General features: G+C 39.7%; 1 protein-coding gene and 1 pseudogene across 1 annotated transcript in view; one reads left to right on the top strand and one right to left on the bottom strand.

Annotated features, from left to right (window-relative positions):
• MALT1 (MALT1 paracaspase) overlaps positions 1-15,420 on the top strand; it is a 56,822-nt gene that overhangs the window by 19,952 nt on the left and 21,450 nt on the right. The window contains exons 4-8 of the mRNA XM_021686226.1: positions 4,924-5,083; positions 6,911-7,089; positions 7,645-7,741; positions 10,981-11,007; positions 13,772-13,804. Coding sequence (XP_021541901.1) covers positions 4,924-5,083; positions 6,911-7,089; positions 7,645-7,741; positions 10,981-11,007; positions 13,772-13,804 — 496 coding nt within the window. The remainder of the gene's footprint in view (positions 1-4,923; positions 5,084-6,910; positions 7,090-7,644; positions 7,742-10,980; positions 11,008-13,771; positions 13,805-15,420) is intronic.
• LOC110577130 lies at positions 296-767 on the bottom strand (annotated as a pseudogene).

Raw genomic sequence — 15,420 nt, 5'->3', positions numbered from 1 at the left:
CCTACTCATGTGCTCTCTTTATCCCTCTCGTTCACTCTCTCAAATAAATAAAATATTTTTTAAAAAATGGTAAGCAATAATAAAATCAATTCTCTAGACTCTAAAAATTGTAGAAATCAGTATTATTACTTAGAACAACATTAACAAATAGTAAATACCACCAGTACATTCTAACATACCAATCCAGAATTCCTTAACAACAAATTATGTTCCAACCAAAATCTCTCTCTCTCTCTCTTTTTTTTTTTTTTTTGAAAATAACTTTGTTTTCTTGGGCTGTGTGTGCCCTCTAGTCTCAGAACTTCTGGAATGGTTTCTTGGGCCAGCAGCCTGTGTGACTTTGATCACATTGAAGCACACAGTCTTGCTCAAGGGTCAGCACTCACTCACTGTGACAGTATTGCCCATCCGGACATCCCTGAAGCCGGGGGACAGGTGTACGGACATAGTCTTGTGGTGTTTCTCAAGGCAGTTGTACTTTCAGATGTGGTGGAGGAAGTCTCGGTGGATGACAGTCTTCTGTACCTTCATCTTGATCACCACACTAGACAGAATCTGCCCTCAGATAGAGACATTACCAGTAATGGGGCATTTCTTGTCGGTATAGGACCCTCAGTGACCTCCTTGGACATTTTGACACGCAGACCAAAGTTTTTATGGTATTGTAGGAGCTTCTCTTTACCAGTTTCTCCAAGCAGGTCCCTCTTCTTATTTTGAAAGATGGTTGGCTGCTTTGGGTAGGTGCACTCAGTATGAATGTCCACCATCTTCCCGACCACCTGAAAAAAGGAAACCAAAATCTTTAATTTTTTTTTTTTTAAAGATTTATTTATTCATTTGAGAGAGCAAGAATGAGAGAGAGTACATGAGAGGGGGGAGGGTCAGAGGGAGAAGCAGGCTCCTCGCTGAGCAGGGAGCCCGATGCGGGACTCGATCCCGGGACTCCAGGATCATGACCTGAGCCGAAGGCAGTTGCTTAACCAACTGAGCCACCCAGGCGCCCGGAAACCAAAACCTTTAATTAAAAGATTTTTAAGGTGCCACGGAAGGCTAATGGAAGATTATTTTAAATGTTCCACGTAACTATTATATCAAAAGATTTAGGCTATTGTGGTAGATTCTGAAGTAAAATTCAGGCTGGTGGAGTGGGGCATTATTCTTTTGGTGGAAATATTGTATCCCTGCACCACCCAATAAATAATTTAAAATTACATATTGGAATTCTTTTTTCTTAAAAGTTCTTTGAGCTAGGGGTGCCTGGGTGGCTCAGTTGGTTAAGCTTCTGCTTTCAGCTCAGGTAATGATCCCAGGGACCTGGGATCGAGCCCCGCATCGGGCTCCCTGCCCAGCTGAGAGTCTGCTTCTCCCTCTGCCTCTATAGCTCCCCTTGCTTGCACCCTCTTGTTTTCTCTCTCTCTCTCTGTCAAATAAATAAATAAAATATTTTTTAAAAAAAAAGTTCTTCGAGCTCCTGTGCCACTGAGTGTTCCCACTGGTCTGGCTAGCCCATGTTGAGTCTCGCTTTGGTTGGCTCCTCTCTTCTCCCACTCCACCTCCCCTAGCCCCCTTCCTTCCTAGATTATACCTTGAAACTCCATACTCTTTTCAACCTGTTAGTCAAATAACTAAGCTTTCATCCAAATTCAGTACTAAGTCTACGTTTGCAAACCAGAAACTAAGTTAAAGAGCCATTCTAAGGTCATGATCTTTCCTTTAATGGGATCATCCTGTGCCTTAGAAGAAATGTGTGGTGTTATACAATTTTTTATTCCCATCCCTTACACACAGGTAAGGTAGAGCCGCTGAACTGTAGTAAAAGGTTGCATGTAGGCTTTGGTGCTGACAGGCCTGTGTTGGAACCCTGAGTGTCATTTTTTGTGATATGAATTCCTGTCATCCAGGGTTATAAGAATTTAATAGACAATGTGTTTCATGTACATAGGCTTTCAGGAGATGGTAACTAAAGCTATTTTTAACATTTTCTCAATTGCAAAGTTGCTTTTATATTAATAAATGTCTTTTGAAAAGGGAGAAATGACAGATAAAACTTGGTACATTAAGCATATCATTTGTAAAATATGCCCTGATTTGAGAAAGGTAAAAATGTAGGAGGTGGGGAGTACTTCTTAGATTAGAAGAGTTGTAATAGATTTTGAAGCCCTCACAAGCTCAAGTTTTGTCAGGCTACCTTTATGGCCATGAGGTTATTTTAAGAGATACTCATTGAACAAGTACTTGACGAGTGCTTGTTTTGTGCCAGGCCGTGATCTCAGGCCGTGATGATGAAGCACTGACACACAGGGTCGTGCTCTGGTGGGGAGAGACAGCAAACAAACAGAATTCTTTGAGTTAAGAACTATGAGGAGAATCAGCAGGGTGATCTAAAGTGAGATGCCACTAACCGTCTTAAGCAGAAGTAACATAATAGGATTTGTGTGGTTTTTTTATTTTTTTAAAGATTTTATTTATTTATTTGAGAGAGAGAGCATGAGACGGAGGAGGGTCAGAGGGAGAAGCAGACCCCCCGCTGAGCAGGGAGCCCGATGCGGGACTCGATCCCGGGACTCCAGGATCATGACCTGAGCCGAAGGCAGTCGCTTAACCAACTGAGCCACCCAGGCGCCCAGGATTTGTGTTTTTAAAACACAAAGCTGCCGCTTGAAGAGAAGCAAGAGAGAAGCAGGAAGACCATTTAGCTAATGCTTGTGCTAGGCTGGAAATAGTGGCAGGGCAGTGGAGAGGGAACAGAGTGCTCAGGTCAGGTTATTTTAGAGGGAGAGTTGATCACACCTGATACGTTAGAGGTGGAGCATGAAGAAAAAGGAAGAGAGATCAAGGATGACCCCGGGATTTTTTATGGAAGCACCCGGGGACGTGTTATATACTGAGGTATTGAAGATTGGGAAAGAAATGGATTTAAGGAGAAAAATCAAGGATTGGTTTTAGATGCATTAAGTTCAAAATGCCCATTAGACATCTACATGAATCAGCTAGGCAGTTTGGATATCTGGAGAGTCTTTGAAAGTTTATGTTACAGAAGACAAACCAGTAAAGAGACTAAGAAGAACCTGCAAGAGAGATGGGAGGAAACCCAGCAGAGGATGGTATGAAGCCTGAAAGGAAGGCATTTCAAGAAAAAAGGGGTAGTTAACATTTTCAGTGCTGCTGAGAGGAGGGGGTGCGTGTCAAGGGAGGCTTGTTTGGGGTTTTTTACTTATTTAAGATACAAAGGACTAGAGTATGTTTTCGAGAGTGATACAATAGAAGAGAAATAGATGGTAAAGCAGAGAGAAAATTGCAGGAGCAAGGTCAGAGCGGATGGAATTGACAGGAAAGGAAAAAGTTTTCCTCTGCCCTCTTATGTTCATTCTCTGGGTTCCTGTGAATTAACTGACAAAATACAGATTGACAAGAGAAGAAGTTTATTCGTATGGGAACTTACAAAGGAAGTAGCTCCATGACTAGTTAAAGTTAAAGCCTTACATACCTAATTTAGGGAAAAGGGTGGAGGGACAAAGGCCTCTATGAGAGGAACAGATGGATTTCTTTAAGAAATACAAAGGGGTTTCTAGAAGAATAAACAGGAGATAAGAAAGTTTGACCATGTTTATTCATGTGGGTGAAAGTGGTCTTCCCATCTTCATCATTGGCCATAAAACTCTCCTGGAGAGGGGATTTGTAGTAAGTTTATTCTTGGTCTCCTTCCTGGATAAAGCCACCCTGAAGAAGGAATTTATGGTAGCCTCATTTCCCAGAAGTGTCTACTTTTAGTCAGATAGGGGAGTCTCTGAGAAAGCTGCTTTCTGCACCTGTTGATCCCAAATGTCTGCAGCTTGAGCTAGTCTACATACCAAGTCTGAGGTTCTGAGTGGATCCCCACAGATCCTAAGCCCAAGTAGCCTTTGCCAGGAAGACGCATTTTCCATTTTAACAGAGAAAGAGAGCAGTTATAAAGAGATACATAGATAGCTTTGGTGGCAGGAAGAGGAGAGTTTCTATCTGAAGTCGGTAGCTGAGAGAAGCAGGGTTGATTGTAGGAGGTTTGAAGAGACACAAAATATGCATTAATAGTCTAGTAGAAAAGCAGACTTGGTACATTAACATGGTGCCAAGTGCAGCCTGCCATCCTAGTTGTCAAATCCTCAGCAGAATGCTCTTGCTCTGGTGCAGGTTCTGAAGGGGCAAGAGTGGAATTCAGTTGGTTGGGGTTTGGAGAGGGATACTTTTGAAAGGGAACTAATGTAATATAACAGGGCACTCGACTAAGCCCCTTGACCATGTGGCAGAAGTGCACTTACAGATTGATGAGAGCAGCAAAGGTGAAAGAAACCTTAATGTGGTGACCAGAGCCCTGGGGGAGAGCTTGGCAAACCCTTGGGTGGCCATTTCTTCCCATCACTGACATGCTTTCCATAGCCCTTCCCTGCCCAGACCCTGAAAGAAGAGTGGTGGTTCAGGAGTCTGTCCTTTTACAGAATTTTGCAGATGAGAAAATGGGGTCTCAAGGTGAAATAACTTGCTTAGGTACTCACAGCTAATTTGGCCAGAACTGAAATGAATAGTCGGGCCTAACCTTCCGTGTTATTTATAAGTTTGCCATTGTAGATTCTTCAAATACTAATGATTTGAACAATTTTAAATGACAGAACAGATACTTTTCTGTTAGTTTCTGGAAGATCTATGGACGAGATCTTAACTCTCTAGTTAATGGATTTGTAAAAGAGTGTGGATTTCTAAGACTTTAGTCTTAAATTATTCAAAATGTTGTTTGTTTTTTTAGGTAAAAAAATATTTTAGAACTTGGGGGGGAAATATGCTTTCCAAAGCTCCAAAGAAATCAACACATTTTTTTGCATGGCACATTTTTATAAGGCATGTTTTGATGAGTCATTCATTTACATTCTCTTACTGATTCTTTCACAGATCCCAAACGGAAATGCATCAGAACTTATTTTTAACACAGTGCACGTAAAAGATGCAGGCTTTTATGTCTGTCGAGTTAATAATAATTTCACCTTTGAATTCAGCCAGTGGTCACAGCTGGATGTTTGTGATGTCACTGAAGTAACAGAAAGCTTTCAGGGTAAGTGATAAATTAAGTTGAATATTGGGATGGGAATTGCCTTATTTTATTTTGAATGTTTACTTGAATTTCACAATATCACAAACAGGACCAGAAGCTCATGTACGTTCTTATCACCAGTTGGTCAGACTTTATCCCGTGTGCTTTGGTCCCTTCTCCACAGACATGTGCACATGCAGATAGATGCCTTAGGCTGGCCCTGCCACTGGCCTCTGCAAACGTCCCTCCTATTTCTTTCTACACTGTGTGTCTTTCTCCCAAACTCTGTTGCATTACACTGACAAAATCATGTTGTGGAATAAAACTTCTAGAGTTGCCTTTGGCGTGAAAGGGCAGGTAGCGTATCATTCCCCACAATAAAGCATTTCATCAGACTGTTTTTCTCCTCTCTGTCATTCAGCTTCTTAGGACAGTAACTAGTACTGATTTAAAAAATCAACCTATTCTAAAGAGTAGCCATCAGATGTTATTTTCTGTATTCACAGTCACAGTCAAGAACTATATTGTCATTTTACCAGACAGAAAGAATAGGTGGGAAACAGACTTGTTGTTACCTGTCTCCATTCTTCTTTCTCAATTTAGCTTTTCCTACACCTAAATAAATAATCTCTAAAAATAGTCATTATTAAACAAGGGAATTATGTCTTTCTAGGATATTTCTGTGCGTGTAATGAACTTTAATATGTTTATAAATTAAATCCTATTCATTCAGCAAAGACTGATCACCTGCAATGTGTGAGACACTGAGTTTCATGATGGAGACTTGGTATTGGGTAACAATGACAAGTCCTCCTTCCTCGAGGACCTTAGAGCAACACATGAGGGTTCAATAAGTAACATTTTCTGGGGGCATCTGGGTGGCTCAGTTAAGCACTGGACTCTTGATTTCGGCTCAAGTCATGATCTCAGGGTCGTGAGATTGAGCCCTGTGTTGGGCTCCGTACTGAGCGTGCAGTCTGCTTAAGATTCTCTCTCTCCTCCTCCTCCCCCACCCCCTATGGGTGCACACGTGCACATGCTCTCTCTCTCTCTCTCTAAAATAAATAAATCTTTAAGGGCACCTGGGTGGCTCAGTCGTTAAGCGTCTGCCTTCGGCTCAGGTCATGATCCCAGGGTCCTGGGATCGAGCCCCGCATCAGGCTCCCTGCTCAGCGGGAAGCCTGCTTTTCCCTCTCCCACCCCAGCCCACCCCACGCTTGTGTTCCCTGTCTCGCTGTCTCTCTCTGTCAAATAATAAAATCTTAAAAATAAATAAATAAATAAATCTTAAAAAAAATAATAGTAATAATGCTTTCTGGTTTCTGCCTTAGGAAGAAATGCTAGCAATCATCCATCCATATTTATTCCATGCTAAAACTCCGTCTTTTAATAAGTTAAACCGCAGAATGTAGAACTTTCTGTGTTGAATGTGAGTATCACTCAAGATGTTAATAAGTTATTTGCCCCCACCAAAAAGAATCTGTGGCCAAACATGTGTGGAAACCACTTGAACTATTTTGCCCTTCTAAATAAACAGAGCATATAACACTTAAAGCTCTGAGGAGTCCTGCAGTAAAAAAATCTGTTTAACTCTGTTTAACCCAGAATTTTCTAAACATACTTGTCTACAGCATCCTTTTATCCACAGAACATCTCTTAGTATTTCTAGAAGTGTCACAGTTTTATGAAACAGTTTTAGGAGGTACTGTTAAGGATTATAAAAAATAACTTGAAAACACCTTTTTATGTTGTTGGTTTTTTTTTTTTTTTTAGTTAAAGGGGGAAAATTTTTTCTTACTGACCTAGGGATTTTATTTATGTTCAGTGATATTTTTCTTTTAATTTAAGGAAGTGTGGATGGCATCTCTGAACCCAAGTTGCAAATCTGCGTTGAACCAAGGTCCCAAAAGCTGATGCTTGGTAGCACATTGGTCTTACAGTGTGTTGCTGTTGGAAGCCCTATTCCTCACTACCAGTGGTTCAAAAATGAATCACCATTAATACATGAGACAAAAAAGCTATACATGGTAAGAAGTTGGTTATTTGGGTATTTTTTTGTGTAGTTATATAAAATAAGTAGTATAATTGAAAATTAAGACAAACATTAAAATTCATATTCGTTGAGGTGTTTTAATGTTTTCCTTATTTTCATTTCAAGTCCCTTGTTATTCAGTATTAACTCATTCTTATATTTACAGAAATGCTGGAACATAACACTAGCCCACATCTAAGGGCTTATACTAAAATGTCAGATAGGGGCGCCTGGCTGGCTCAGTCGGTGGTGTGGGCAGGTCTTCATTGTGGGGTTGTGAGTTTGATCCCCACATTGAGTGTAGAGATTACTTAAAATAAAATCTTTAAAATGTCAAATAGTACTATACCTAACTCACCATTATTGGAATCATTGTATCATTTGCCTGCTAATATTTAATCTAATAATAAATGGAAATAATCTAAGAATGTCTAAAGTCCTCTTAAATGTTACAGGTTTTTTTTCCTAATTCAAAATAAATTTCTCTCCAAGCCAATTAAAATTAAATTGAAAGGAAATGTGTGTGTGTGTGTTCTGATATTGATAACAGGTACCTTATGTGGATCTGGAACATCAGGGAACCTATTGGTGTCATGTATATAATGACCGAGACAGTCAAGATAGCAAGAAGGTAGAAATCATCATAGGTAAGTAATCTTAGTGTTCTGATAAGTGGAGTAGAAATTATATAAAATGAAATATTAAAGCAATGGAAATTCTGCTTTTTACCTCATTCTATTTAATGTTGTGTTAAGTATCCAGAGTTATATTATTTATATAGAAAGTCGAGAGAATACATACTAAATTCACAATCATAAACATTTGTGGCGAAAAAAAAGTATTCTTTAAAACTTTAGTTATAAAAAAACTTTAAGTGGGAAAAGATTTTTAATAAAACACTTTTAAAAACCAGGCATCACAGACATAGAAAGGAAAGAATGATCATTAATCAGCAGTCCCCATTATAAAGTTTGTAATCTGGGAGTTTGCTCTGCTGAAGCTTAATGCATTTATAGTTAAGTTGTCAACAGTAGGAGGGTTGATGCATATGTTGGTTTGCCAACATATTTCTATGATACTTATTTCTCTGTTTACGTGATGGCTGCCCTTCCTAAGATCATGAATTACAGTATATTCACATTTGTTTTCTCTGGAACAAGGAAGAACAGATGAGGCAGTGGAGTGCACTGAAGGTAGTGTAATCCTTTGGTTTGAAACCACATACCCTGCATGCTGGTTCCTCTGGGGGTTGGTGGAGTGCTCTAGCCTGCTGAGTGCAGTGATGGAAAAAATACTAGCTATAAGAGAGAAATTTCACTGAGCCTCAGGATTTGTAAATTGCCAGGGACATTGTTAAACTGACACACTATTAAGGTAACTAATTTTCCATTGATTTTCTATTGCATATAAGAAGAGCATTTCTGTACATCTTACCAATAGGAAACATTTACAACTAATTCTTAATGTTAATTTTTATCTTTACAAAATTCGTTAAAAAGATGGACGGCTATACTACCATGGATAATTGTTTAAATGACTTTAGCCATCCTTTTAGCCATGATTATTTGCTGTTCAAATGTAAATGTGGCTTTTGTGAGAGTTTCAGGACAGGCGATTTCTTGTTAAACACATTTTATCAAATGCCTAATATTTCTATTTCAGTATAAAATTAGTAAGATCCATTTTTTGAAGCTCTAAGTCTGTAGATTAATCTACCGTGTCATCTTTACCATAATATTATAAAGAGAACTGGAAAATCTTTTTCAACATAAGCTTTTAAATTTAATTATGCAAAGCATTGTACATAAGTTCTAATGAGTAAATTTTAATACTTGTTACCTTCCCTTAGTACATCACATTGTTTTACAGAATTTGGTTTGTAAATAGCAAAGTATTTTTTCAATTTCTGCTTCTTTAAACTATTAGATAATCTTGGGCTCTACTTGGATAAAGTAAAAAACAAAAAAAGTTAAATCTTTTGTTTCCTGGGTTTTCCTGTCTTTTGTATCTCTATGGTATCACGCTGAAATGCTGTAATTACTGTTTTTGTCCTAATGCATACTTTTGAACAGGAATTCTCTAGCGTAAGGGGGATTCCAATCCTGTTGTCTATAGAGGCCTTACATGAGGGAAGCTAAGTGAAGAAAGCCTAACAAACTCCTCTTCCTTCTCTTACGTCTTTTTTGCCTAATTGCATGATTTTTAAACTTTCCAAAGTTGAATATCTCTAAAAACAGATATAAACTAGCCGTGCTGTTTGGCTTCAGGGTAATGCATGGAAATTACTTGCTGTGCTGTTTCTTTACCTGTATGATTATCTCTGTAGTCTTTACAGTAGCAAGCACACTGTCAAATTCTAATTTTCACATCAGCCTTTCAGCACACTTAGAGATGAAGATCCAAGCATGAAAACTACTTCAGAAATTTCAAATGGGAGAATTAGATCCAACTTTTCTTTCTAAAAAAGTGTAAATGTTGAGATGTTTCATAATTGGTGGATTGACACATACCATTAACAGTATCCTACATCAGATCTTTTTTTTTTAACCTGTAGAACATGATGTTACTTATCTCACTTTATGTGTTTTGTTAAAGATATTTGGTCAGGACAAAAGGTGGGGATTGAGTAAGTGAAGCTCAGGGGATTTTTTTAGGGCAGTGAAACTATTCTGTATGATCATTGTAATGGTGAATACATGTGTGCAAGTTTTTAAAATCATTTAGTAGGAGGTCAGGGGAGGGGGAATCCCAGGATGGAATGCAGAATGTGACCAGAGAATCTAAATGCGTTACAAATGTATGCAGCAACCTCAGTGAGGAGGGGAAGGAAGAACAAGGTGCTGACCTAAGTAACTAGAAATGAATGAAGCCTATAAGACAAGAGGTAAAAGAAATTGTATGGAGCCCTGTACTCTAGTTGATGATGCTCTTCCGTTGACTTTACATCACAGATAAGAATAAGTTCCTCTGTGACATCTTATCAACAGCATAACATTCGTAATTTACTGTTAATGTTAATTTGCATCTTCATAAGATTTGTAAAGGAAAAATAGATGGCTATAATGTCATGGGTATTTGCTTAGATGATTTTATCTCTCCCTTAGCTGGAGAGTACGGGTTAATAATTCTGAAACCACTGTACCTCCAAAAACACATTCCACCAGTCTAAGCGTAAGGAAAACATCAACGAATCCAAAGTAAGAGACATTCCACAAAGTCCCTACCAGTAACCTTCACAACTGTCAAGGCCATCAGAAACAGGGAAAGCCTCAGAAACGGTCACAACAAAGAGCCCAAGGAGACCTCAGAAAATATAATGTGGTGTCCTGCATGGGGTCCCGGGGGGAAAAAGAACATTAATGGTTCATTAGTTGTGACAAATACACCTTACTAAACATAAGATGTTAAAACAGGCTGGGTATGGGTGTATGCAGGAACTCTTCTTTACTGTCTTCACTTTAGTTCTGTAAATCTCAAACTATTCTAAAATTAAAAGTTTATTAAAAATGAAGAAATCATTTGAGATTGTTTCTTAGTTTCCCAAAGTTTACCATTGAGACCACAGACCTATCCCTTGACTGTTTCTGTCCCAAAAGGCCAGAATATCTAAAACTTTGAACAAATGATGAATGAGTCTGTTCAGCTTTTTGTCATTTAATGAAAGTAGCAATAGCTCAAAGTTCTACACGATATCAACAGTAGCATTCTTTCATGCTTGGTAGTTGCATGGCTTCTCCCTGAAGGCATTTGAAAAGTTCTAAACTAATGAAATATTATAACATGATTTAATAGCTTGAAACCTGCTTTTCTGATTAGTCTTACTACTTGTACTAAGTTGGCAGTTTGATTATTTAAAACTAATTTATTTTCTCTTATTTCATTTTAGATGAATTAAATAATCTTGGACATCCTGGTGAGTAATATAAAACATTAGCTTGAATACAATAACTAGATATTCTTCTATTGTAGTACTAGTAAATTTTTTCGTTATTAAAATAATATAATTTAGGGTTGAAATTAGTACTTATATGAAGCATAATTTCATGCAAGTGAAAATATTAAAAATATTCTAGATTATAGGACTGCAGAAGAAGTATACTGTAGCAATAGAAAATATCAATGTATATTTTTATCATTGTGTATAACTCTGTCATAAAAAGGCAGTTAATGGAGTGTCTTTTTTTTTTTTTTTTTAAGATTTTATTTACTTGACACAGAGAGAGAAAGAGAGAGAGAGCACAAGCAGGGGGAGTAGCAGGTAGAGGAAGAGGGAGAAGCAGGCTCCCCGCCGAGCAAGGAGCCTGATGTGGGGCTCGATCCCAGGACCCTGGGATCATGACCTGAGCCGAAGGCAGTTGATTAACCAACTGAGCCACCCAGGCGCCCCTGGAGTGTCTTTATTTGAAGTAAAAGGTGTGTGATTGAGGATCATTGGTGTTATACAGAGAAATAGGTGGTCATGGACCATTACGAGATGGACAGCAGGGACGCCTGGGTGGCTCAGTTGGTTAAGCATCTGCCTTTGGCACAGGTCATGATCCTGGGGTCCTGGGATCAAGCCCCGAGGTGGGTTTCCTGCTTAGCAGGGAGTCTGTTTCTCTCTCTCCCTCTCCCCTCCACTCATGCTATTGCTATCTCCCTCTCTCTCAAATAAATAAATAAAATCTTTAAAAAAAAAAAAGAGGGGCGCCTGGGTGGCTCAGTCGTTAAGCGTCTGCCTTCAGCTCAGGTCATGATCCCAGAGTCCTGGGATCAAGCCCCGCGTCGGGCTCCCTTCTCCACGGGAAGCCTGCTTCTCCCTCTCCCCCTCCGCCTGCTTGTGTTGCCTCTCTCGCTGTGTCTCTCTCTGTCAAATGAATAAATAAAATCTTTAAAATAATAATAATAAGAGAGAGAGACTGACGGCAGAAGTATTCATCACTCTCGCCAATTTTAATCAGATTTCTGATTAAAGCTGAAAGGAAAGCCTCAACTATGGTGAAAAGCATAGTAATACTGAAGACCACGTAAAGATAGGGGACATCAGCATGGGCCTGAGATCCTGAAAGGCAGTGATGGAGCCTGTGAAAATATCTGAAACTAAAACCTTACAGGAGTAGTTTAAGAAGTCAGTTACATCATTTAATATTTACAGTGATCCCTCGTCTTCTCACATGTTATTTCTCATTATTTTAGCACCGTAACTAGTCTGCTTAGTTTCGTGCCCATATTTTACTAATAAACCTCTATTACCGCGAGTGATGATAGGGCTGTGCCCATTACACAGATGCAAATGAGCCAAACCGGAAGGCCTCTGTTACGGGTATGCCATCCTCCTGAGGGGCCTCCCAGGGACGTGTGCTTCAGACATCCAGACCCATGCAGTGACGGAGCTAGTTGTTTCTCTCGGTCTCATTAGAATCCTCTTTTCCTAAGTTGGTCTCTCATTTCTTGCTGTTCAGCGAACACTGTGAAAAGTTATTTCAGGAAAACTTTTGCGAGAAACCACCACTAAGCTTCTAAGATTTTCCTGGCCCCCTCTTTCATTATATCCTTATTCCTCAAGAATCAAGAGATGCCCCCAACACTGAGTTTTTGAAAAAGAAAATTTTTAATGAACTTTTAATAGATTCCTATAGTTACATATATTATTAAGAATGCAAACAGAGTTACCCTGTCTATAATAGTAGACACATTATTGACTCAACTCCCATCTTTCCCTGCATCTTTTCCTGCATGGTCCTATTTATTTTCATTTTATGTATGTAGATGGCAAAGAGCATGGACTATGGAATGAGACTTAGAAGCTCAATTACTTTGAGCAGATGACTCAATCTCCCTGTGCCTCAGATTCCTTATCTATATTATGGAGGAAGTATATACCTCATAGACAAGATGAGGCTTATCTAAATCCATTATATTTAAAACACCTAGAACAGTACCAGGCAAGTCTTCAGTAACTGCTGACCATTCCTGCTACTGCTTAGTACCACCACCCACCATTTCCAGACTAATTTCTCCCTAGCATATTAAAGATTACTACCTCCAGCTATGGTCATTAATTACCAAAACAGTCCCCTGTCCTGGTTCTACTCTGTCCATCCAGGTATATTTATCAAGAATATTAGGGGCTCCTGGGTGGCTCAGTCGTTAAGCGTCTGCCTTCGGCTCAGGTCATGCTCTCAGGGTCCTGGGATCGAGCCCCATGTCGGGCTCCCTGCTCGGTGGGAAGCCAGCTTCTCCCTCTCCCACTCCCCCTGCTTGTGTTCCCTCTTCGCTGTGTCTCTCTTTGTCAAATAAATAAATAAAATCTTTAAAAAAAAAAAATCTGAAAATATTAAAATTATTAGTTAGCAGGCACCTGGGTGGCTCAGTTGGTTAAGCGACTGCCTTCAGCTCAGGTCATGATCCTGGAGTCCCGGGATCGAGTCCCGCATCGGGCTCCCTGCTCAGCGGGGAGTCTGCTTCTCCCTCTCACCCTCCCCCCTCTCGTGTGCTCTCTCTCTCTCTCATTCTCTCTCTCAAATAAATGAATAAAATCTTTAAAAAAAAATTATTAGTTAGCTGTTAGAAACCACATTCTGTCTTTTGATGCTGCTGATGTTATTGTTCATTGTTTCCATATATCTTTAACCCTGCAGATGTTTGTATCATGGACAATAACACCTTATCTTTTTTATATTTTTATCTTTTTGTAGACAATAAAGAGCAAACAGCTGATCAGCCTTTGGGTGAGTAGAGCTTTAAAATGCTTGGTCCAGGGGTGCCTGGGTGGCTTGGTCGGTTAAGTGTCTGACTCTTGATTTTAGCTCAGGTCTCAATCTCAGGGTCGTGAGTTCAAGCCCCACATTGGGCTCCATGCCTGCTTAATAAATAAGTAAATAAAATGCTTGGTCAAAATAGGGGCACATGGGTGGCTCAGTCAGTTGGGCGTCCAACTCTTGGTTTCAGCTCACGTTGTGATCTCGCAGAATCTGCGTGAGATTCTCTCTCTTCTTCTCCTTCTGCCCCTCCCCACCCCACTCGCAAGCTTTCTCTCTCTCTCTAAAATGAATAAATAAAATCTTTTTTTAAATAAGTAAATAAAATGCTGGGTCAAAATGCAGTTTTATAATGCTTTTATGGTGGTCATGAGGGGGATTCAAGATATTTTAATTTGACATTATAAATATTTAAATGACACTGAGACCAAATGTTTTATTTTGGATATTTGTAAAAGAAATTATAGAACAGGGATCTTAAAAAGATTATGAATTCAGTTTCTGGGACCTAGTCAACTTCTGTGGAGCAATTTCTTTGTTTTGGCAGCATGCAAACAAACAACTAGGTAAACAAGAAACTCGCACCTGTTACATAGAAGTGATTAATCCTGTGTCTTAGTGAGGTTAGAGATCGGGGAAGCAGGAGAGGTTGCAATAGCAGCTTTATATTTTAAAGAATGAATAGGGGGGCGCCTGGCTGGCTCAGTCAGTGGAGTGTGCAACTCTTGATCTCAGGGTTATGAGTTCAAGCCCCGCCTTGGGTGTAGAGATCACTTAAAAATTAAAAAAAAAAAAAGGATGACTAGAAGGACCTTTCAGATAGAGGAAGCATGAAATTGCAAGCACACCGTTGTAGAGAATGAGCTGGTATGCTGTATTTTGGGAACTGCAAGTAACACACAGTCCTCTAGAGCACAAAGAGAAGGTGGGAGAGAAGTCGGAAGACGCCAGCCCTTGAGGAGCCCCGTTTCTCATGCAAGCCATTGGAAGGAAATTTGTTGATAGAGGGCTGTGATTTGTCTCTCTGAAAGGCCAGCCTTGTATGGGTGGAGAAGGTAAACTGGAGGGAGACAATGTTTTGGTTAGGAGAAAAATTAAGAGACTGTTGCAATAGTCTAGATAAGAAATCATGGGAATCTAAACAAGGATGGTACCAGTGGGAATGCAGAAGACAGAGCAGACTTGGAAGACCTTTAGGCGATGGAATCAGTAAGCTGTTCTCATGACCTTGCTATAGGGCATAAAAAGTAGAGAGGAATCACCATGTCTGCTTGGATTCCTGGTTGTCCCACTAGGTGGGCAGCAATAATAGTCCACTGAGTTAGAGAATACAGAACGGAAGGCAAGATCCAGAGGGTAGATGACTATCCATTTGAGACGTAACCTGTATGAGGTATTTGATCACATCTAGGTGAAGATATACAGCAGGCATTTGTATATATGGATCTGGAGCTCGGAGGGGCGGGGAGCGGGGGCAGGATTAGAGGTAGAGTTAGGAGCATCATCAGCATAGAGATGGAAATTCAGACCAAGCAGTAGCATACATGAGATTACCACAGACCACAGAGAAAAGGGCACAAACTGGG

The sequence above is a fragment of the Neomonachus schauinslandi genome, chromosome 14 (assembly GCF_002201575.2).
Source record: "Neomonachus schauinslandi chromosome 14, ASM220157v2, whole genome shotgun sequence".
NCBI classification, from domain to species: Eukaryota; Metazoa; Chordata; class Mammalia; order Carnivora; family Phocidae; genus Neomonachus; species Neomonachus schauinslandi.
Note: the sequence above shows the minus strand (reverse complement) of the source record. Positions and strands in the feature narration are given on the sequence as shown.